At 56.4% G+C, this 22212-nt stretch overlaps 1 protein-coding gene across 7 annotated transcripts in view; it reads right to left on the bottom strand.

Annotated features, from left to right (window-relative positions):
- Nucleotides 1-22212, bottom strand: part of LOC116949780 (uncharacterized) — a 54462-nt gene that overhangs the window by 6345 nt on the left and 25905 nt on the right. For 6 of the 7 annotated variants that reach the window (XM_032967415.2, XM_032967413.2, XM_076068938.1 and 3 more), the window contains 14 exons: nt 21181-21293; nt 18479-18513; nt 17965-18347; nt 15267-16890; nt 13111-13407; nt 11880-12390; nt 9783-9915; nt 7977-8190; nt 7237-7399; nt 5984-6101; nt 5242-5427; nt 3846-4019; nt 3029-3179; nt 1284-1509 (listed from right to left, as the gene is read on the bottom strand). In XM_032967415.2, coding sequence (XP_032823306.1) covers nt 1284-1509; nt 3029-3179; nt 3846-4019; nt 5242-5427; nt 5984-6101; nt 7237-7399; nt 7977-8190; nt 9783-9915; nt 11880-12390; nt 13111-13407; nt 15267-16890; nt 17965-18347; nt 18479-18513; nt 21181-21293 — 4328 coding nt within the window. The remainder of the gene's footprint in view (nt 1-1283; nt 1510-3028; nt 3180-3845; nt 4020-5241; nt 5428-5983; nt 6102-7236; nt 7400-7976; nt 8191-9782; nt 9916-11879; nt 12391-13110; nt 13408-15266; nt 16891-17964; nt 18348-18478; nt 18514-21180; nt 21294-22212) is intronic. The other variant, XM_032967418.2, reaches the window with a different exon arrangement.

The raw sequence follows: 22212 nt of genomic DNA, 5'->3' as shown, positions 1-22212 counted from the left end.
CGAGTTGCACTTCCAGTCAGAGGTTGATTCAACCCAGTATTTCTCTGTGGGTCAACATAATGAATTGAACGTCAACAATGATCACGGTGTGGAGAAATTCACACCTTATCTAGGAGCGTGCAAATTAATTGTGAAATGGGAACAAATTATTGGGGGAACGCATAAATGATTCCCCCCACCAGCCCACAACTAGATCTGAGGAGGAGATGGAGGGGGTCTGTACGTGTCTGTGGCTCTCTGTGCGTGTCTGTAGGTCTCTGTGCGTGTCTGTGGGTCTCTGTGCATGTCTGTGGGTCTCTCTGCGTGTCTGTGGGTCTCTGTGCGTGTATGTGGGTCTCTGTGCGTGTCTGTGGGTCCTACCGCGTGTCTGTGGGTCTCTGTGCATGTCTGTGGGTATCTGTGCATGTGTGGGTCTCTGTGCGTGTCTGTGGGTATCTGTGCATGTGTGTGGGTCTCTGTGCGTGTCTGTGGGTTCCACCGCATATCTGTGGCTCTCTCTGTGTGTCTGTGGGTCTCTGTGCGTGTATGTGGGTCTCTGTGCATGTCTGTGGGTATCTGTGCATGTGTGTGGGTCTCTGTGCGTGTCTGTGGGTCTCTGTGCATGTCTGTGGGTATCTGTGCATGTGTGTGGGTCTCTGTGTGTCTGTGGGTCTCTGTGCGTGTCTGTGGGTCTCTGTGCGTGTCTGTGGGTCTGTGCACGTGTATGGGTCTCTGTGCATGTCTATGGGTCTCAGAGCGTGTCTGTGGGTCTCTCTGCGTGTCTGTGGGTCTGTGCGTGTCTGTGGGTCTCAGAGCGTGCCTGTGGGTCTCTGTGCGTGTCTGTGGGTCCCAACGCGTATCTGTGGGTCTCAGAGCGTGTATGTGGGTCTCTGTGCGTGTCTGTGGGTCTCTGTGCATGTCTATGGGTCTCAGAGCGTGTCTGTGGGTCTCTCTGCGTGTATGTGGGTCTGTGCGTGTCTGTGGGTCTCAGAGCGTGTCTGTGGGTCTCTGTGCGTGTCTGTGGGTCTCTGTGCGTGTCTGTGGGTCTCTCTGTCAGTCTGGGTGATCTACATGTGAGTCAAATAAAAAAAAACACATGAATCCTTGATTCCTTCCGGAACGTTTTCAAAGGGTTCAAATTTCCACTCCCACCACGGCTTTCCAGGGGGTTTCCGGGGCAACATTTCCACCGACGATCAAAAGGGCACTGGGACTGTCGACTGGTTCCCCAAGCCGAGCGATTTGTCGAGGGCAGGAGCGCGGGGGGGGGTGGTGCCCGAGGCGAGGGCGCGAGGAGCACGTGCCTGCCGGCCTTGGCGCGGGTCACTCCGACGAGCCTCTCGATGCCTCCGGCGTCGCGCAGGGCCCTGGCGTTCTCCGCGTTCTTGTTCACCACCTCATGCAGGGTGCAGCACACGGCCGCCGTGCTCACGTCGCACGCCGAGACGTCGGTGCCGTCTCCCGGCACCGCCGTCACGGCCCCCGGGGGTGGCGGCAGTCGCTGCACCAGGTCTCGCAGCGCGTACTTGCCTGTCGCACGCGGGAGCACATAGACAAAGGCAAAGATCCCCCGCGTAGCCTCAACAGACTGTTGGGGCAAGTGCTGTTAGCGAGCACTAATGAAGGTCAGAACGGCACGCGAGGGGGCGGGTTAGCCAGCACCACGCCCAGCCGTCTTTGTCTCCCTAGTGGCGATGTTTTTACGCACCGCACCAGGTACTTATTCGAGGCTGAGTCGACCTAGGGGAGGCCCAGGACTGGTTCAGATGATCGTCACTGGTGTTGGCCGTGAGCGAGAATCGAACTCGGGTCGCCTTGTTCGTAGCGCAGCGTAGCGCTAACCGCTGCACCACCGCTCCACCCGTCATGCACTCGTGCACCAACACATGAGGGATGTTATCCCTCGTATGCCTACTCAATAGACAACAAGGCGCTGTGGCGACAAGACATGTGGACGTACGCGGCCTTGTTAAAGGCAAAACAAACATCACGTGAAGCTTCCCTGGCGGGTGAAGTGACAATTTTTCGATGACTCCATGTGGGGCAGTGGGCCACGATTTACCCGAACCGAGCTTGGGAGAAGTTGGGGAGAGGGGCTTGGAGGTGACCGATCGGAAGGGGAGATTCGTAGATTCGTGTCGGGAGTTTTAGACTCCACCCAGCCAAATTAGGAATATATTGGATGATCATGATGGCAGGAGCCACTGTGTGTGTATGTTGAACTTCTTTCGCACCGTACGTAGCTAACTGTGCTGATCGGAGGACAAAACAACTAAACACAAGCAGCGCTCGGGGCTATAAAAGGGCGTCAGAGAGAGAGCGGGGCTCACGACTAGAGAATGAAGATCAAGATCCTGAGCAGCGTGGCTAGAATAGAAGGACTCCTCGGAGCGCAGGGATCAGTTTCAACTAATTTTGCAAACGCCTACTGATTGCCACGCGTTGTTGTTTAGTAACACGAGTTACCTAATAAAAGTTGTGCCCAGTAGAGTCCCAATCGAGAGAGAGAGATAATCCATGTGGGTGGCTCAATCTTGGCCTGAATATCGCACGTTCGGTGGCCACTCACAACCGCGGCGACTTTGGCTCCAGTATCACCCACGGTAAATGGGACCGGAGCTGAGAGAGCGGCCGTCATGAACCAGTCTTAAAAAAAACCTCGAGGGCTTCCAGCTGCCTCGTTATGAATACCAATAATCACGCCACCCAGCACAACGCTCCAATAGCGACATTACTCCGTCTCTCTCAGCGCGTGGATTTACATGTATAGCGATTATTTGTTTGCTGGTGACTTTGTGTATTTCACATCGGAATCGCCTCCAGTGCTGTTGCTGCTGGCGGCAATACAAGTTGTTTAAAAGTCAAAAGTCTCTCACGCTCCAGCTGCGTGCCACATTTCGGTATCCCGAGTAAGCTCCCCTCGGTGCTGGCATTCGCGGCGGTGGGTGGGCATCTGAAGTTGCGTGTGCGAGCCCCGCCGCCCCCGCCGCCCCGTGACCCCCGTGACCCCGTGACCCCGTGACCATGGCCGAGCGGCGGCCACGCGCACCGATGAGCTCCTTGTTGCGCGCGTCCAGGGCCATGTTGCGCAGGGCGGTGGCCACGGCGCAGACGACGCGCTCGCTCTGCACGCGCAGCAGCTCCACCAGGATGGGCAGCCCCTTCTCCTTGCGCACCGCGGAGCGCACGTACGCAGCCCACTGCACGGACACGCAACACTTCGGAATCATCAGGATCTTAAATGTCTATTTGTACCGCGGGAATCCGATGAGCTGTCAAGTCTCTTTTTGCACAGATGTCCAGCAGTTTCACGAATGTCCATTTAAGTATCAATGATCCTGTATTATCAGTCAACGATGATTAACATGGTACTTGATAACTGTCCAGGGTCACGATGACGGTTATGTATTATAAACGATCCTACCACGACAACACGGGGGCGTCCACCCACCCACCGTGGTAGCTTCAACAGATCATTGGGGCGAGTGCTGTCAGAGAGCGCCTATGAAGGCCAGCATGACGGCCGCAAGTACACAAAGATCCCCCGTGTGGCCGTTATGGAAAGTGCTGTTAGCGAACATCTACAAAGGCCGGCACGGCACACAAGAGGGTCGGCCGCCTTCGTCTCCCCAGCGGTGATGCTTACACACCGGGTACTCATTTTCAGCTGAGTAGACCTAGGCTAGGCCCAGGACCGGTTGAGATAATCGTCACCGGTGTTGGCCGTGAGCGGGGAATCGAACTCGGGTTGCCGGGTTCGTAGCGTAGCGTAGCGCTAACCGCTACGTTACCGCTCCCCACACACATGCACACGGATCCGCACGAACGTACGGCCACGCGGTAGATGGTGCAACTGTGCTCTCCACCTTCCAGGATCCGGCTGCCAGGTTTTGGAGAGCGCCAGCCGCCCCCTCCAGCGTGTCGGGGTTGGAGCACTGTGCCAGCAGCGCCAGGTAGGGCTTCACCACGGACGGGTGCCACAGCAGCTCCACTCCGCGCGGTGGCTCGGCCCAGTCCGGCAGTGGCCCCGAGCCGTCCCACTGCGGCACCACAGCGGCCGCGTGCGTTCATGACTCCGTCGCTAGATCTGGCGGCTTTTTGAAGCTATGAACTGTAAACTATTTTTTTTATTTCATCAGATAAGGCCCACTGAGCTGTATATGTCTTTTCCATAAGCGACATGGCCACGAATGATAGCTCAACAAAGTGGCTTATCACGTGGAAAGTTATAGCAGCCAAATTTCTCTCAACGCATTTTTGTTAATGTGGAGGAATAAAACCGGAGGACCCAGAGAAAAATCCACACGACCACGGGGAGAACATGCAAACTCAAGGCCATCAGGGTCGGGATCGAACCCTCGACCTCCTGTATACCAGGTGAGGTAGTTAACATCTCGCCACCGTGGCACCTGAGTCTTGAGTTTGTTAAATCGATGAGCGCCAAATCTAGCGCCTTTCTGAGAAGTGGACATGATGCAGATTTGGGATTTTTGTACGAAAAATCCAGTATTATAAGTTAACACTGTTTATTAAGGTTCTTGATAACTGTCCAGTGTCATGATTACGGGTATAGTGTCATTAACGAGCCTCTATTAGCTGACTATGTTTAATACAGTTTGGTAAATGTTCTAGTGATATGGTTCCAAGGATGAATAAAGTATTTGTGAACAATGTGTAATACTTGGTAAAATTGTTTTAATTGACAACTTTAAGAGGTCTGTCTCGTGACATCTGGGAACTTGTTGAGGTTTGTTTGGCTACTTGCCAACCACCCACCACCAGACTATCTGCTTGAAAGCCAGGCACACAACATCAGGCAAGGAAATCTGGTAACCAGTCAATTCCACACGACTGACGTCTGCTTCTCTGGATACAGGTCTCCCTCGATGGCCTCTATGGGCTTACACTTTGTTATTAATTCGTATTTGTATGTTGAACTTCTTTTGCTCTGTACGTAGCCAGCCACGCTTAACAGAGGTGCGGGGAAAGGACAGCAAATTCACCGCAAAAAGCAGTTCGAAAGAAATCCGTTTTCAATCCAGATGATTTCAAAGTGCATATCTCCAGTGGCTTCTTAACATTGGTGGGAAGAGCGTTCCAGACGGCTGCACAAGCGCATCTGAAAGCGCCGCGCGATGCGGTGACCGCCGTCTTTATTCGATGGCGAACAAAAAGCCGCCGATTCTGCTGCTGCTGCTGCTGCTGCGAGTATAAATGGATATCTGAGCACGGATGAGACTTCCCCTCTCCTCTGCGCCTCACCTCGAGGTCCAAGTGCTTCCTCCGTGCACGCTTTCCCCAGCAGCTCCCGTTCTCGTCTCGCGACGAGGTCATCCCGGCCCCCGCGGCGTCGCCGCGCCAAGACGCCCGCAGCTGCTGCCCCTGCCGCGTCTCGGCCTCCAGGCGGTACGAGAGGTTCCGCATCACGCACACCGCGTTCTCAACCACCTGGGAAAACGCAGCAGCAGCAGCAGCGGTGGTATCAGCAGCAGACGCCATTCACCACTCATATAAACTAAACCTTAAACTTTTTATTTTATTTGACCCGGTAAGGCCCACTGAGCTATACAGACAGCTCTGTTTCAGAAGCGACCAGGCCACATGATAGCCCAACGAAGTTGGCTTATCGTAAGGACATTTATAGCAGCCAAATTACTCTCAATGCACATTTCTAAACGTGGAGGGAAAACCCCGAGGACCCAGAGAAAAATCCACGCGACCACGTGGAGAAGATGCAAATGATGCACTAATTGCATGTGACATCATACACTACACTTTAAGGATGAATCTCCACTCGTTCATTGTGCGTGACGTCAGCGGCACGGCTCGGCTTGTGCAGTGGAAAAGCCACCTGGTGCCGCCTGAGCTACGCCTGGCTGGATCGGCATGGCCCCAGGGTAACGAGGTGTAAGTGGCAGTGAGGTCACCACGTAATTGGTCCACTTCTCCAGGAGCAGGGCACTACGGAGGCACCTCTCTGCCCGTGCCGCTCGTGTGAACGCGCCTTGCCGTTGATGCTGCTGGAGCCCAGGGCCGCGCGCACCATGGACAGCAGCGACTCGAGGAGGCCGTCGCACTCGCGCATCCTCCGGCGCGCCTCCTCGCCCGCGGAGCTCACGTTGCTGCACGGAGGTGGTCATCGCACACGGGCAGCCGAGCGTTGCACACGTGGATGGCAGCAAACGACCCACCCACCCACGCAAAAAAAAAACACGCACACCGAGCAACGCGCACACACACCGCACCAGATACTCATTTGTGGCTGAGTCGACCTAGGGGAGGCCCATGATCGGTTATGATAATCGTCACCGGTGTTGGCCATGAGCAGGAATCGATACTCGGGTCGCCGGGTTCGTAGCGCAGCGCGCTAACCACTGCGCCACCGCCCCCCTTAACACCGAGCAACGCACACACACATCGCACACCGCACACACACACCGCACACACACACACATACACCGCACACACACACACACACCGCACACACACACACCGCACACACACACCGCACACACACCACACACCGCAGACACCGCACACACCGCACACACACACATACACCGCACACACACCGCACACACACCGCACACACACACCGCACACACACACACACACCGCACACACACACCGCACACACACCGCACACACACACACCGCACACACACATCGCACACCGCACACACACACACACACCGCACACACACACCACACACACACACACATACACCGCACACACACACCGCGCACACACACACCGCGCACACACACACCGCACACACACACCGCACACACACACATACACCGCACACACACACCGCACACACACACACACACACCGCACACACACACTGCACACACACACACACACCGCACACACACACACACACACCGCACACACCACACACACCACACGCACACACACATACACCGCACACACACCGCACACACACACACACCACACACACACACCGCACACACACACACACACCGCACACACACCGCACACACACACACACACCGCACACACACCGCACACACACACACACACACCGCACACACACACCGCACACACACCGCACACACACCGCACATACACACCGCACACACACCGCACACACACATACACTACACATCACACGGCCATGCTGTCGCCATGCCGTTGTTGAAATTCGTGCGATGTGACCGGCCTGACCACTCGAGATGGCCGCTCGCAGTTCACAGAAAACGATTCCAAAGTGGGAGGTGGCGGGCGCTCACCGCAGGCAGCCCGTGGTGTTGGCCAGGATTTGGCTGTCGATCCCCATCTCCTTGAGACTGTCCATGTCCTGGGGCACGAGCACCGTGTTAGTGAGCACCGTGAGCGCGTCCTGGATGATCGTCATCTTCAGGGAGTCGCAGGATGACAAGTTCCACAGCACCCCTGAACGGAGGGGCCAGAAATCCCTACGGTCAGCGCTTCGGCCACAGACGCATAGGATTTGTACCCACCGCTCTGTACCCAGCACAGGTGCCCGGGCTGCTGAGGTCTGTCTGCAGCAGATCCAGAAGTTTGCGTCGGCAAACTTGCAAGGCTGTCGCCTGCCCTAGTTGTTCCAGGATTCCTGTTTTTGAGGTGGCTCTCTGGGGAAATGTGGAGAGTCGTGTGCGCTCCTCCAACAGAGGAGGAGTAGCCAAGCTACGCGAAGCCTCTCCTGAAGCCCTCTCGTGGAAAGCAAACCTCAACATTGTCATTTAGCTCCCGAACCATCCTGCCATGCGCAACAATAGAATGGAAGTCTTCCCGGGGACTTTAAATAATCCCCCAATTTCGTCACGTGCGCAACAACGAACACTGCTCAGGACAATGCAATTTGCACGCAGCTCTCCCCGCTCTTCCGTTACCGCGAGCGACTGCTAGTCTCACGATACACCCGGGGAGGTGGCAGCCCGAGCCACGCATCGCACCGACAGTGACGGGAGACGCCCCCGACTGTCCGACGCCCCGAGCGCCGACCCACCGGTGGCGAGCTCGCGGGTCTCGGCGTCGGTGGCGCGGCGCAGGAGGCGGGCCAGGGCCGCGACGGCGGCGCAGCTACGTGCTGCCAGCTTGTTGTCGTCGTTGGCGCGGCCGAAGACCAGGTTGCGCAGGGCGCCGCAGGCGGCGCGGCGAACGTCGCGCGCGCGGTGGTCCAGCAGGTCCACCAGCAGCTGCACGCCGCCCAGACGGCGAACCTGCACGTCGGCGCAGACGCGCGGCCCTCCGCTCAGCCGCCGGGGGACGCCGCGCGAGGTCGCGGCGAACCCTGACGCTCGCTACGGCCGCCGCCGCCGCTGATCCTTTCACTCTCTCCTCTCTCTCCTTTCACTCTCTCCTCTCTCTCCTTTCACTCTCTCCTCTATCTCTCTCTCGGCTTTATGTGCCCCCCCCCCCTGTTTAAATGAAAGATTTCACGCTCTGCTCTCCTCCTTCTTACTCCTTCCCTCTCTCTCTACCCCCCCTCTCTCCCTACTCTATGTCTATGTTCTCCCTGTTTTCTATGTAATTTTTAAAAACATTCAACTACGACAAGTGATGCATCTGCACCCAGCCCTCCGCACAGCCCTACGGCCTCTGACGGTAGCTCACAATCTGCATGCAGAGCTCTCCGTCTTCTGCCACCGAGCACACTCTCTCCTCTCTCTCTCTCCTCTCTCTCTCTCTTCTCTCTCTCTCTCTCCTCTCTCTCTCATCTCTCTCTCTCATCTCTCTCTCATCTCTCTCTCCTCTCTCTCTCTCCTCTCTCTCTCTCTCTCCTCTCTCTCTCTCTCCTCTCTCTCATCTCTCTCTCTCTCTCATCTCTCTCTCATCTCTCTCTCCTCTCTCTCTCATCTCTCTCTCCTCTCTCTCTCTCCTCTCTCCTCTCTCTCATCTCTCTTTGCGTCCATCTGGAACGTGACGGGGCCCCGGCGGGGCGCCGCTCGTCTGCAGAGGCTCGCAGTTCGAATCCGGCGGGCTGCTCTGGTTAATGCCAGCGGGGGGTTGACGTCGTTAAAACAATTTGCACCGTCGGCTTCACGGTGGGTGCCCGTGAATCGTGTGACGCCACTTGAAGAGGAGCAGGCCATTGCGTGCTGGCTGGCGTCGTGGTCTCAATTTGGCAAATTTGAAAAATGACTCGCAAATTACTCACTGAAGACACACATAGCAATAGCTCAGCGGGGCACTCCTAAACAAAAGTCCTGAGGCTCAGTGAGAGGTTCCTTGGGAAACAAGCATAATAAAAACAATATAGTAATAGTGATCGCACTGTTATTGCAAAGTCAACACCTACTGCATACCATCAGCTCCACCACATACAATATCACGGTCTCCACCGAACACAGGTTCGACAGCAACACCACCCTCACCATCATACGCCAAAGCCAGCACACACCACGACAACCTAACACATATTATACACCACGCCTCTCACTAACCAAGGCACTCCATTGACTACAGTAGAAAATAATTATATATTTTTTTATTCAAATCATTATCCAGAATCATGGCAATGCATCGGCTAGGACAATGTGAGTGAGTGAGTGTCGCTCACGGCCAACACAAGTGACAATTATTTGAACCGGTCCTGGGACTCCCCTAGGTCAACTCAGACTCAAATGAATACCTGGTGCGGTGTGTAGTATACATCGCCACTGGGGAGACAAAGGCGGTCGGGCGTGGTGCTGGCCACCCATCCCCTTGTGTGCTGTGCCAGGCTTCACAGGCGTTCGCTAACAGCACTTGCCCCAACAGTCTGGTAAGGCTACACTGGGGATCTTTGTCTTGTCGCGCCAGGCCTCCTCACCTCCGCCTTGATGCCGTCGTCCCCGTAGCACACGTGCTGCAGGTACGCGGCGGCGTTGGTCTGCACGGAGGGGAACTCGTGCTGCAGCATCTGGATGACCTCCGGCAGGTCAGGGTCTCTCCACGCCGTCTCCCTGCACTCGCAAACCCCGCACCCCGTAACGGAGTCAGCGTCCTGGTGGCAGCTCCCCCCGTCTCCCGGTGTCCGCTTAGAGCAAATCCCAGGCGGGGCAGCTGAGGCAGCACCTCTCCCCTACAGCAGCAGATACTGCTCATGGAACCTCTGTAGGATTCATTGCTAGAGCGCCAGATATTGCCACTCCATCCCCTCTGTTCTTGCGAATGAGGCCGGCATGAGCCTCCCTATGGCTGTCATGCAGATAGTGATCAGGAGCTGATCACCGTCTCTACCTCCGATTAGAACGGTTGGCTACGTGCGGTGCAAAAGAAATTCAACATATCTGCATTGGTGCCATTGAGTTAAGTCGCAGTGCTGCTGAATGGATCTCAGCGGCAACAATCCATCGCTACAAAGCCTGCAGTAGCTAGACTATGAATTTGATTTGAAGCTTTCGTGACTGCAGGAATTACTCTTTGGTTCTTTTGGTAAAGTCACGTAGAAAGAAAATAAATTAAATAATATAATACGACGTTTCGATTGCAACACAAGCAGCCGTCATCAAGTAGAGCTAAATATGAGAAAGAGACAAAACACAGACACGGAGACATACACAGACAGACACGCAAGCAGAGAGAGAGACAACACAGAGACACACAGAGAGAGACACACAGGGAGAGACACACAGCATAGACACACAGAGAGAGACAACACAGAGACACACAGAGAGAGACACACAACATAGACACACAGACACACAAGCAGAGAGAGACACACAGAGAGAGACACACAACATAGACACACAGACAGACACACAAGCAGACAGAGACAACACAGAGACACACAGAGAGACACACACCATAGACACGCTAATTTCTCTGCTACAGCAGCTGCCTCAGCAGACCCACCTCTCTCTCTGCCCCCCCCCCCCCTCTCTATTTAAGGCCTCAACACAGAGGCATTGGGTCTCTGTGTGTCTATGTTGTGTGTCTCTCTCTGTGTGTCTCTGTGTTGTCTCTCTCTGTGTGTCTATGCTGTGTGTCTCTCTGTGTGTGTCTCTGTGTTGTCTCTCTCTGCTTGTGTGTCTGTCTGTGTGTCTCTGTGTCTGTGTTTTGTCTCTCTCTCAAATTTAGTTCTACCTGATGACGGTTGCTTGTGTTGCAATCGAAACATCGTATTCTATTATTTATTTTATTTTATTTCTACGTGACTTTACCGAAAGAACCAAAGAGTGAAACTATGAATATATATGCAACTAAATACAAATATTAAAAAATGTTACTAGTTGGTGTTTCAACATCTTAACACCTTTTGATTTAAAGCTTTCGTGACTGCAGAGATTCATATTCTTGGTTCTTTCGGTAAAGTCACGTAGAAGGGAAACAATAAAATAAAAATTTGTATTGTTTTATATTTTTATTATTTTATTGTTTCCCTTCTACGTGACTTTACCGAAAGAACCAAGAATATCTTAACACCTGTTTTATCGCCAGGAAGGGTAACACCTATTCTTATTTTTTCATACGAATATTTAAACTTAATTCCGCACACACTTGTCAATCTCTCTTTGGCATGTATGTTAACGATCCTGCTCCGATACTTCCTGCGTGTAAGAATTCAAACAAGTGTTGCATCGGCAGCTCACTCTTAGCCAAGACCTCGCCGCATCCAACGTTGAGCCTCCTCCCGTTGTACGCGGTTTATTCTTCGTAGAACTGGGGTTGTGAGATAGCGCTTGGGATAAATCTAGAAAGCTCTCCGGGGATCCCTCTATCCATTGTTATTAGATCACGCGAAGTAAAGTTGACACGTCATTATCTGCGCGCTTTTCATTGACTCAATTCCGCTCGGCGCATCAAGCCAGAAAGCGGTCCGTACGCGAGCGGCGGAGGGCCCAGCTTCGTCGCGTTCGATTTGCCCCCACTCCGAGACGGGCCCGCGGCACGGCGAGGGGGAGGCACCGTCGAGGAGGGTCCTCACCTGGGGGTGCCGCTCTCTCTCTCGCACGGCACGAACGCCGTCCCCGCCCGAGCGTAAATCGCGTCCAGCTGGGCGGGAGGCCCGGCCGGGGGCCACCGGAAGGCGTCGTCCCCGTCGCCCGCTCGATCTTCGGGGTCGGCGTACTCCGTCCGGAACGCCGCCTCGTCGTGGCCGCCCCGGCCCAGCGACGCGCCGTAGGGCCCGTCGGAGACCGCGTACGCCCTCCTCGCGTCCGCGACGGGGGAGCCCTGGCGACTGCCGCCGCCGCCGCCGCCGGACTCCGCGCGTCGGCTCGCGAAACCCGAGGGGGTGTCGGGCCGCGGGGGCGGCCTCGCGCCGCCGTGTGCTGGGGGGCCGTAGGGATCGGCGGGGCGCGCCGCGTATTGCTGGCGCGACGAGTAGACGTCCCCCGGCGTCCCGTAGGCCGGCGCGTCCGTGGTGTAGCCGCGTGCCTGGTAGAGCGGGTGTGCCGGCGGGCTGGCCTGCCGGCTCCCCGGCTGCTTGCATGGAACTGGCGAGCGAAAAGAGAGGGCGACGGTCCGGTGGTGGCGGTGGCGCCGGAGCTGCTCGCTGCTCGGTGAGGCTCGACTGCAAGGGAGTCGAGCGCCGTGCAATCTACTGCGAGGTTTCCGTGGGGTGTGTAAATAATGTTAAGTCAAAACCATATGATCCAAATTACAGTATATTATTGCACGCACCGTGGTTTTTAAGTGTTTCTCTACTTCAATGAGCACCTACCGTGCCTCTAGCCTGTGGCAGCCTTGAATTATAGGTGGGCAAAAGGACAACTGCTACTGACCTCCAACAAAGTGGGAATGTTAATTCTGGAGAAGTCAACCACCAACAGGAATGTAAACACTAAAGTTTAGATTTAATACGCATTTAAACACAACAGTGTCTTACAGATTACACATTCTACAAAGGATATATATATCATAATCTAACAACATTCAAATCTTGTTTGTTTACCAAGCATACAAATATTACTGGGAGCCGCTGTGAGCGGTCAACTTTAAACGATAGTCATTCGAATCCCGGTGGGAGGTTAATGCCACTAAATCCACCATCCCTCAGGGGGTCCATAAAATGAGTACAATTTTATGAGGCGTCAGCAGTGGCCGTCCTGTTCGAGAGACAGGCCCCCACCACCACAACAACAACAAGGATTGAGGATTTGCACCATTCTGCCAATGGAGCCGTTGGCTTGCGCCGGCAGACAACCGGTCTCCACCTGAAGGGCGCAATGCACGCGGTGCGAATGAGCCAATCGCCGGAGGGGTGAGGTCGCCCTCACTCGCGCTGCTTGGGTATCCGGGGCTGCCGGGCGGCGAGGACGCTGGCATGGGGCTGGCGTAACCATGGGTGCCTCCGCCGTCCATCAGCTGCTGCTGCTGATGATGATAATGCTGCTGCTGATGATGATGCTGCTGCTGATGATGATGATGCTGTTGCTGTGGCGCCGGTGGTGTGGGAAGGTCTGCCCTGCACGCTGTTGCGTCTCCCCAGCCATCGAAGCTTCCTTGCCCATCTGTAAGAAAATCCCCGATACCAGCCACAATCACGCCTTGCTACGAGGCACCGTGGCTAGTGTTCGGGCGAGGTTCAGGGTTAGTGGCCGCGTTAAGGTTGGAGCTAGAGATTGGGATGTCGTTGGTGCGGTGCGATGGCTATAGCTGCATGGGAGACACCGCTATCCATCCTTTTATAGCCAAAACAGATGAGGCTCAACCCCAGCTCCTGCCCATACAGCAAGGAAATAATAACATGAACAATGTTGACGACTTTTTGTGTATGCAGCCTTAGAGGGTCTGAATTAAACGTGCAGACATTTCACGCAATTGGAGGGCTGTGGTTCCACGGCCTCGAAGCAACTCTGCAAGCGCCGCGACTCCCCCCTGGCCCCCATACTAAGCACACACACGCAGAGCACACATGGAGTGTCCTGGCAGGGGATTGCCTGGCAGAACGGGTTTTAATCCAAAGGGTCCCTAGGAGGAAAGTCCCACGGTTTCCCGCTGCCAGGAGATTGACCGACCCTCGCAGGACAGGTCACATTGCAGTGCCCCTGAGTTGGCTTAAAATTGTATGGGCGCAAGAAGGTTCACTGGGCCAGCCGCAATGAGACGTTCACGACATCGGGAGGGGCTGGAGTGGATTATTAAGCGAGAAGAGCAGACCATGAGGTCAAGGGATCGCAGCGCCACGACCCGCCCCGACCCCCATACCGAATACACACTCGCAGGGTGTGTATTCGCCAGCCGGGCGACATTCCGGATTGACAAGGGTGAGTAATCAATAAACGGGTTGTAATCACAGGTAGGCGCACGATTGGCCGTACGGTACAACGAGACCCCGGGTTTTTGAAGCGAGGGTGATAAAAGGGGAGCCTGAGGCGATGCAAAGGAGAACTCTTCTTCAACACCTTGATCGCCAAGACCCCCCTCCCCGCTGCCCACCTGCCTTCTCGAGCCACTTGCAGCATCCGTGTGATGCCAGCGAGTGCCGCTACGAGGCAGTGATAGCAAAGTTCTTTCGTCCTCTTCCCTCCGACTCTCACAGCGTCCATGCGACGCCGTGATTAGAGTTGCGAGGTGCGTGGTAGGGCGTTTGAGTATCTGGGGACGGGGGCAACAGTAGGCCAGGCTCTTCTCGCAAAATATTCCCTCTGGGTAGTGTGCGGTTTGCGCCGTGGATAAAAGTTAGCACAGAGCATAGGTGTGGTGTCTGTGATTTCTGTGTGCAGCGACTGCGTGGGGGAACGCGCGGCGAGAGTGAACGCGGAGCCACAGCACGTGCGCACGTTCAGAGATAAACGGCCGCAGGTGTGAGCGCGTTCGCACCCCCTGTGTTAACGATAGCTGCGGTGTGCACGGGTGTGTGGGTTAACTCCGTGTGGCTGTGAGCCAGCAGCACGAGCATGTCCCTCAGAGAGGGCGCTAGCGCGGGGGGCCCTGATCACTCGGTCGGTGGGGGCCCGGCGGGAGCCGACCGACGCGGTGGAGGAGGGAGCAGAACGGGCGGACGTCGCGTCCCACCTGCCTAGCGAGGGCAATGGGGTGGACGTCAGGCCCCACAGGGCCACTCCGCTACAGGTTGCATGCATTTCCCACGATTGACACACGCTACATTTACACGGGCATCTTGTTATTATTAATTGACCCATCCGAGGCATTTGCAGTGCTTAACTCTTTGGCTCGCGAGCAGGAATGCCGAGGAGCGAGACTCTTATTTCATTTGTTCGCCCGCAGCACTGCGTCGACCGCAAAACGTTGAGCCCCTGACCTTGGGGCGCGCACCGAAAGCGGCGCTCTCCTCCGGTGCCGACTCGGCACACACCACGGGGGGGGGGGGGGGGGGTGCGTGGAGGGGGAGACGACGCCTCCTCACCTGCGAGCTGCCCCAGGAACTGGGCCCCGCGCCGCTCGTACAGGCAGTGAGACGCTCGCCACGTCAGCGGGGAGCCCCGAGTGTCCCCCGGCTCGTCGTCGTCGTCGTACGCGGCTCCCCCCGGCTGCAGGCTGCCCCTGCGCCCGCTCGGCCACGCGTGTGAGAACGCCTCCCCGCGGCCGTGGCGGCTCGTGCCGACCCGCCCGTTCTCCGCCTCCCGGCTCATCGACCCGCCGAGCGCGACCTCCTGATGGCTCAGCCTCCTGCCGGACGAGCGGGGGGCGTCGTGCGGGGAGCGGTGCGCCGCGCTCTGTCGATCGTCCCGCTGCGCACACGCGTCCGCGTAGCCGCCCTGGCCGTACAGGCTGACGCTGTGTCGGCTGCCGCTCCAAGCTCGGTTGAGCGTGGAGCAGCGCCGCTCCGACTGGCCGTCCACGTACGCGCCGAGGGCGGGCCGCACGCGTGCCACGGGGTCGTCGTAAGGTCCCTCCGTCTGCTGGCTGTAACGTCGTCCGCTCGATTGCCACTGCCGCTCCGGGCCCGCCGGCGGACTTTCTTCCCCGCCGTGGCCGTAGCCGTCGCCCCTGGCCACCCTCGCGAGCTGCTCGCTCGGCGAGGGCGGGTACGGCGGGTACGGCGAGCTGCCCGCGGGCTCGGCGAACGCCTCTGCGGACTCGTGGCCATATCGGTCCCTGGGCAGCCACCTGTCAGGAGTCGTTTGCCGCTCCCGGCTCTGCTCGCCCGCATCATTAAAGGGACTCTGCTCCCCGTAGCCCAGGTGGTCGGCAGTGCATTGCAGAGACAGTGAGTCACTCTGACAGCTCCGCTCTGCACGCACGCCACGCCAATCGCTCCCCAGGTGGCCATACCCCTTGCCGGGCTCCGCTCCGTAGCCCTGGTCCAGACTGTACCGCTCCCTGCCGTCGGGCGGGCGGTGGCGGGTGGACGAGTCGGCATAGGAGCTGCGGAGGGGGCTCACGGATGCGACGTCCGAGTAGAACGCAGCGCCCGCTCGCGACGCTTCTGGAGGGGTGGCCGGGCGGGAGACGAATCCTCGCGAGCTGTCCTTGTCGTAGGAGGAGCTCGCCCGCCGCGGTGACGCCGCCCAGCCGTACGCCCCGGGCAGCTCGGGCAGAGCGGCGGAGCTTTTGCTGTTCTTAAAAGGCGACGTCTGCGCGCCGGCGGCTGGGCCGTCCCCGTAGGTGCAGTCGCTCTCTCGCGACGGAACTTCGCCACCAGGGAGGCTCACCCGCTTGCCGAGCAGAGACTCCCTGCAGAGGTACTTGCCGGTGAGGCCGAAGATCGACTCCTCCTTCCCCAGGCTGCTTCTCCTGGTTACGGCAAACCTCATTCCGGCGAGGCTGTTCTCCGGATTCTCCGGCGGCCGCTGTTGAGGCGCCGAGTCGGCGATGGCGCCCGGTGACGAGCGGGTCGCGGGGCCGTCGGCGGAGAAGGGAGGGACTCTGGCCCCCGGGGGCGACGCGTGGGTTGCCCGGCGGGAAGAGGGCGAGCAGAAGGCGCTGGAGCGTGACGCTGGGAAAGGGCGCGGTGGCGGCGGCGGCGGCGGCGACGGCTCCGTGGATTCGAGGTCATTCGGTCGCCCCACCGCATTGTCTGATGTTGCCTGCGAATGGGCGGAGGAGAGGTGCAGGGTCGCGTTGTCCGGCGGACTTGTGTGCGTGCGCTGCTGCACAAAGCTTCCTGCGTGGCCGTTTGTGTTGAAAATAAAAACTGGCGAAAACTACGGACCGTAATTATGTTGCTTGCTTCCGACGCGCGCGTGCGAAAAATGTCCTCCCGCGCACAAACAAGCACTTGGCCAGAGCTGATCTCCACTGGCACCTCCTAGTCAATGGTGGAAAATCTACATTCCCATTACAAGGATTGGTCTCTCGTCGAACAGCCATTGTCGACTTCTCACAAAGTGGTAGTAACTTTGTCCACCCCCAGAGGATTGATACACTGAGTCGACCCCTGGGATTTCAATATAAAATCTTAAACGGTCACCTTAATTTTACATTATGACTGAATAGCGCATTGTGCTATATCTCCCTCGCACACTCATCGCACCTCCGATTAGTTGGCTATGTACGGTGCGAAATAAGTTCAACATACGTACATATAATTCTTGAGCATGGCTGGTTAAGCGACAGGACCCATTTCAGTTGTGCGTACAACTCTGGGCTAACATACTCTTTGCTTCTTTCGTTGAAGTCACGTAGGTATAAAATAAAATAAATCACGACGTTTCGGGCACAACACAAGCGTCCGTCATCAGGTGGTAAAGGTGGGCTAACAGTGACGTCCCAAACAAACACCCGATATTGAACCCGGCCCTGAACCAGCCAGTGCCGACTTTCCCCAAACACACAAACGCAGCACGCGACTCAATCGAATCGGCACGGACCCATGCCAGATCTGCTCAGCGCGCTCACAAGATGAAAAATCACGGGAAAGTCTGCGGAGCCCCTGGCCAAGCCGCGGAGCGGACCGTGCACCACTTGCCCACTTTGTGCATTCCAATGGAGGAAAATCAGCAGCAGCAGCGAATCGCTCAGCCCCACCTCGGTCCGTCGCGCGGCTTTGCACGTATGTATGTTGAACCTTCTTTCGCATCGTACGTAGCCACACTCAGCCGCGCGCGATGGTTCGCGAGCGGGCCGCGCGTGTTCCACGGAGGCTGTTGCCGTCCACTCACCCGGCTGTGCCTCCAGCCGCCGGGGAGGTGCCATGCCCCCGGTGGAACGGCGCCTCCGCTCACGCCTCCCTTGCGGCCGCAGAAGCCTCCGACGTCGGCAGTCGCCTCGGCGCCACCGCCGCCGCCGTTGTTGTTACCGTAGCGGCCGCTCGTTCCGTCGTCACCGCCGGTGGCAGCGTCGCCCCGGTCCCCCACTGTCCCGGAGTCCCGGGAGCCGCACCGTGCAAGCGAAAAATCGGCCGCGTCTGGACAGGCGCCGCCGCCGCTGGTGAGCGAGCGGGTAACGGCGGGGCCCCTGGATGTCCCCGAACCCCTGTCGCTGGCTCCCGTCTCGGCGAACGAGGCGGCGCGCGGGGAACCGTAGGGGCGGCCCGCGGGCGCGGCTGAGGCCCCCATGCAGTGGTGCGCAGACACGAGTTGCCGTTACGTGAGCCGTGGAAAGTGGCTTGAACTACCACAAGGCAATAACAATAAAACTCTGCAAGAAATAAAAATAAAAATGCAATCTGCTCACCTGTCGACCGCCAGTGGAAAGCCTCTTCATTGGAACTGCGAATACAAAGATTTCGTGTTCACAGCTGTTTTGACCCATTCTCATTCATTAAAAAAAAAACATTCATTTCCTGCTGCAGGGCATTTTGCATGACATTACCGAGGTTTGTTTATCTAGAAATAAAACAAAACAACGGACGGTGCCAACATGCGCCAGCCACGACATCAACGCGCGGCCGCCAAACCGCCACCAGCATCCACGAACAACATTGGCTCGAGTGCAGGGCCCCATCTCGCAGCACACTCAGAATGATTCACCAGCTCGGTACATTTGAGTTACCGCGAGAGCAGAGAGAGAGAGAGAAAGCGAGAGCCGGTTTACGTGATGCCAACAGAGCGAAGTGGCGTGGGGCGTGCATGTGCCTGGCAGGCATTCAGGCGGAGTCGCCCGCCGCGGGAGCTTTGCTCGCGACCAGGGATCGAGGGCCGCTTGTGTCCCTTGTCATTGCCATTCACAGTGGTGGGAGGGAACTTTGGTGGTACTGATTTATTGACAGGCACAATACAAGTGAATCGTGCCATAACGTTTTCGAATACGGTGAATGGTGTGATAACCTTGTTTAATAATGGTAAATTGTAACTTACTTTTTATTGGTCGTATAAAGAAGTCTGTTCCACTAAACCTTTGATACCTCAAGTGGTATAAATGTTTGCTATGGCCCGCTAACTATTAACAATTGTGGTGCCCTATGAAAACCTATTAATTGGATTTATAATTAAATCTATACGTACAGTACTGTATATGCATTTGTTTACTGGACAACCAGCAGTTGTTATCTCTCTGATCCATCAGCTAAATGAAAACATAAAATAAATCAAACATGTATAGTTTATGTTTCTGCCCTCTTAATTTACTGCCACAAAATGCTTAACCAATAAAGCTGGCCCTGGCTGCTGCCTCTGTCTCAATGTCGCCCCCTAAATTATGCAGCCCAAAGGAGATTCGCGGTTCAAATCCAGAAGGCCGCCCTGGATATCCCTTCGGGCGTATTAACCGTGAAACACGTGCCGTCCGCTTCACTGGACATCAATGATCCCCTGATGTCGTTCAAAGAATAGCAGGCCATTGTGTGCTGGCATCACGATAAAAAAGTGTCAAATTTTGAAATAGTACAATTTTACAAATTTTTGGGAAACACGTAGCAAAAACTTGGCGGAACAAAGGCAAACGAGTTGAGACTCGCTGAGGCTATCCTGTGAGGCAGAACATCCTGGTCAGGGTTTCCCGTGGCACTGCCCTCGCTGTCTATCCATGGATGTAATGAGGGCGCATGCTGCATGCACGGCGTTGTTGTTGTTGTTGCAGGACGCAGGCCGGAGCATAAACAAAAACCACGAGTTACCACAGCCTCCATCGCAACAGAAATCTGGCAAGTTGCAGTGTTTGTAGAAGGAAGGGAGGAAGGAGGGGAGGCAGCCGTGAACATGGTTTAAGAATAAAGCATCATGATGTTAAGCGCTGTGTAAGGATCAACTACACTGTGGTAATTTACGAGAAGCCTGTCTATCGCCTCTCGATCAAAACAAAACGTATTTTTATCATCCTGCGCCAATAACATAAGATATACATCGTGCGCATTTCACAGACTTCAATACGTTTACATATGAGCAACACTGCAGTAACACAAGATTGTGGAATTATCGTGCGCGTAGCACTCCCCAACTGCACGACTGCGAGGTAGCCTCCACGTACATGATAGGAGAGCGATTGGGTGAATGAACAGAAATGTTTGAGATTTTTCTCCACGTATCCCAGGCTCTTCGTAACGGGGAGACACACTCACTGAATAACAGGTGAAACGTGCCAATGCAGGACGCTCCAGTAAAGAGTCTTGCTGCCGAAAGCCAGGAGTGCAGACACACTTTAAAATCTGGGGTTTGTCCTACTCGTGTGCGTGTGTCAGATGACTGTGTGGATGTGTGCGTGTGGCAGTACAGCTGTTAGCGATCCGAGTTACGATTCCCGCTCACGGCCAACACATTTATCTGAACCGGTCTGGGGCGTCCCGTAGGTCAACTCAGCCTCAAATGAGAACCCGGTGCGGCGGTGTGTAAACATCGCCACTTGGGAGACAAAGGCGGCCGGGCGTGGTGGGAGGGTAGTAGTGGTGGCGGGGTAGTGGTGGTGGGAGGGTAGTAGTGGTGGTGGTGGGGTAGTGGTGGCGGGGGGTAGTGGTGGTGGTGGGGGGGGTAGTGGTGGCGGGGGGTAGTGGGGGTAGTGGTGGTGGGTAGTGGTGGCGGGGTAGTGGTAGTAGTGGTGGCGGGGTAGTGGTGGTGGGGTGGTGGTGGGGGGGTAGTGGTGGTGGTGGGGGGGGGGGTAGTGGTGGTGGTGGGGGGGGTAGTGGTGGTGGTGGGGGGGGGGTAGTGGTGGCGGGGTAGTGGTGGTGGTGGGGGGGGTAGTGGTGGCGGGGGGTAGTGGGGGTAGTGGTGGTGGGTAGTGGTGGCGGGGTAGTGGTAGTAGTGGTGGCGGGGTAGTGGTGGCGGGGTAGTGGTGGGGTGGTGGTGGTGGGGGGTAGTGGTGGTGGTGGGGTGGTGGTGGTGGTGGGGGGGTAGTGGTGGTGGTGGGGGGGGGGGTAGTGGTGGTGGTGGTGGGGTGGTGGTGGTGGGGGGTAGTGGTGGGGGGTAGTGGTGGTGGTGGGGGGGTGGTGTCGGAGTCGCCATCACCTGACGCTGCTCGCGCTGCCGGCCTCCGACCCGAGACGGCAGCGCTGGAGCTGCGTGGCCACGCTGTGGTGCTCCGCCTCCAGCTCACGCGTCAGCCGCTCGAACTGCAGCTCCTGCGCGCAAAGACAAAGGGTCGGGACCCGTTGTATAGCCCTCAGCAGGCTGTTGGGGCAAGTGCTGCTTAGCAAGTGGCAACCGATGAAGGCCGGCACCGTGACACACGTGGGGGGGGGGGTGGGTGGCCGGTCGCCACGCCCGGCCGCCTTTGTCTCCCTCGTGGCGATGTTTACTACACACCGCACCAGGTGCTCATTTGAGGAATTAATCGACCTGGGGGGAAGCGCAGGACCCGTTCAGATAATCGTCACTGGTGTTGGCCGTGAGCGGGAATCGAACTCGGCTGGCTGGCTTCGTAGCGCACGCACAGAAGACACAAAGACAAAGATGCCCCGTGTAGCCTACACACACCGTTGGGGACACGTGCTGTTAGCGAGCAGCTACGAAGGCCGGAACGGCACACGATGGGTGGTGCAGTCCTGCAGAATGTATTTGAGCTTTAAATGAAAGGTGCAGGCCAGGGTCGGATACCGCGTGCCACTGATCAGCGATATCAGGAATCGATACGGACGGGTCCCGTCGTGCAGTGGATGCCCTGCTATGGTTACCGCTGCCCATCAATAGCAAAGAGAGCAGCAACAACAGCCTCAGTTCAATTTTGATTTTTTATTGTTTTATATTTTTATTATTTTATTGTTTCCCTTCTTACGTGACTTTACCGAATGACGGTGATGTCACCACAGCGATTGTGCTCAGCTTGACCCTGCTAACTTGAACGGATATTCCAAGCAAATCGTTTTCTAAATATTTTTTGTTACATTTGATGTCATATTTTATTTAAATATCGGGCGGCAGCAAAAGGCCCGCATGTCACTTCAATCACAGTAGCGTTGGCGAGTGCGACGCATGCGTCAACAGCCACGCCCGGCTTCCTCCTGCAGCACACCGCTCAGAATTAGAATCTTGACTTAGAGG

This window comes from Petromyzon marinus, chromosome 2, assembly GCF_048934315.1.
Source record: "Petromyzon marinus isolate PM22_M1 ecotype Great Lakes invasive population chromosome 2, UKy_Petmar_22M1.pri1.0, whole genome shotgun sequence".
Lineage (NCBI taxonomy): Eukaryota > Metazoa > Chordata > Hyperoartia > Petromyzontiformes > Petromyzontidae > Petromyzon > Petromyzon marinus.
The sequence above is the reverse complement of the archived record's forward strand: the minus strand, read 5'-3'. Positions and strand labels throughout refer to the sequence as shown.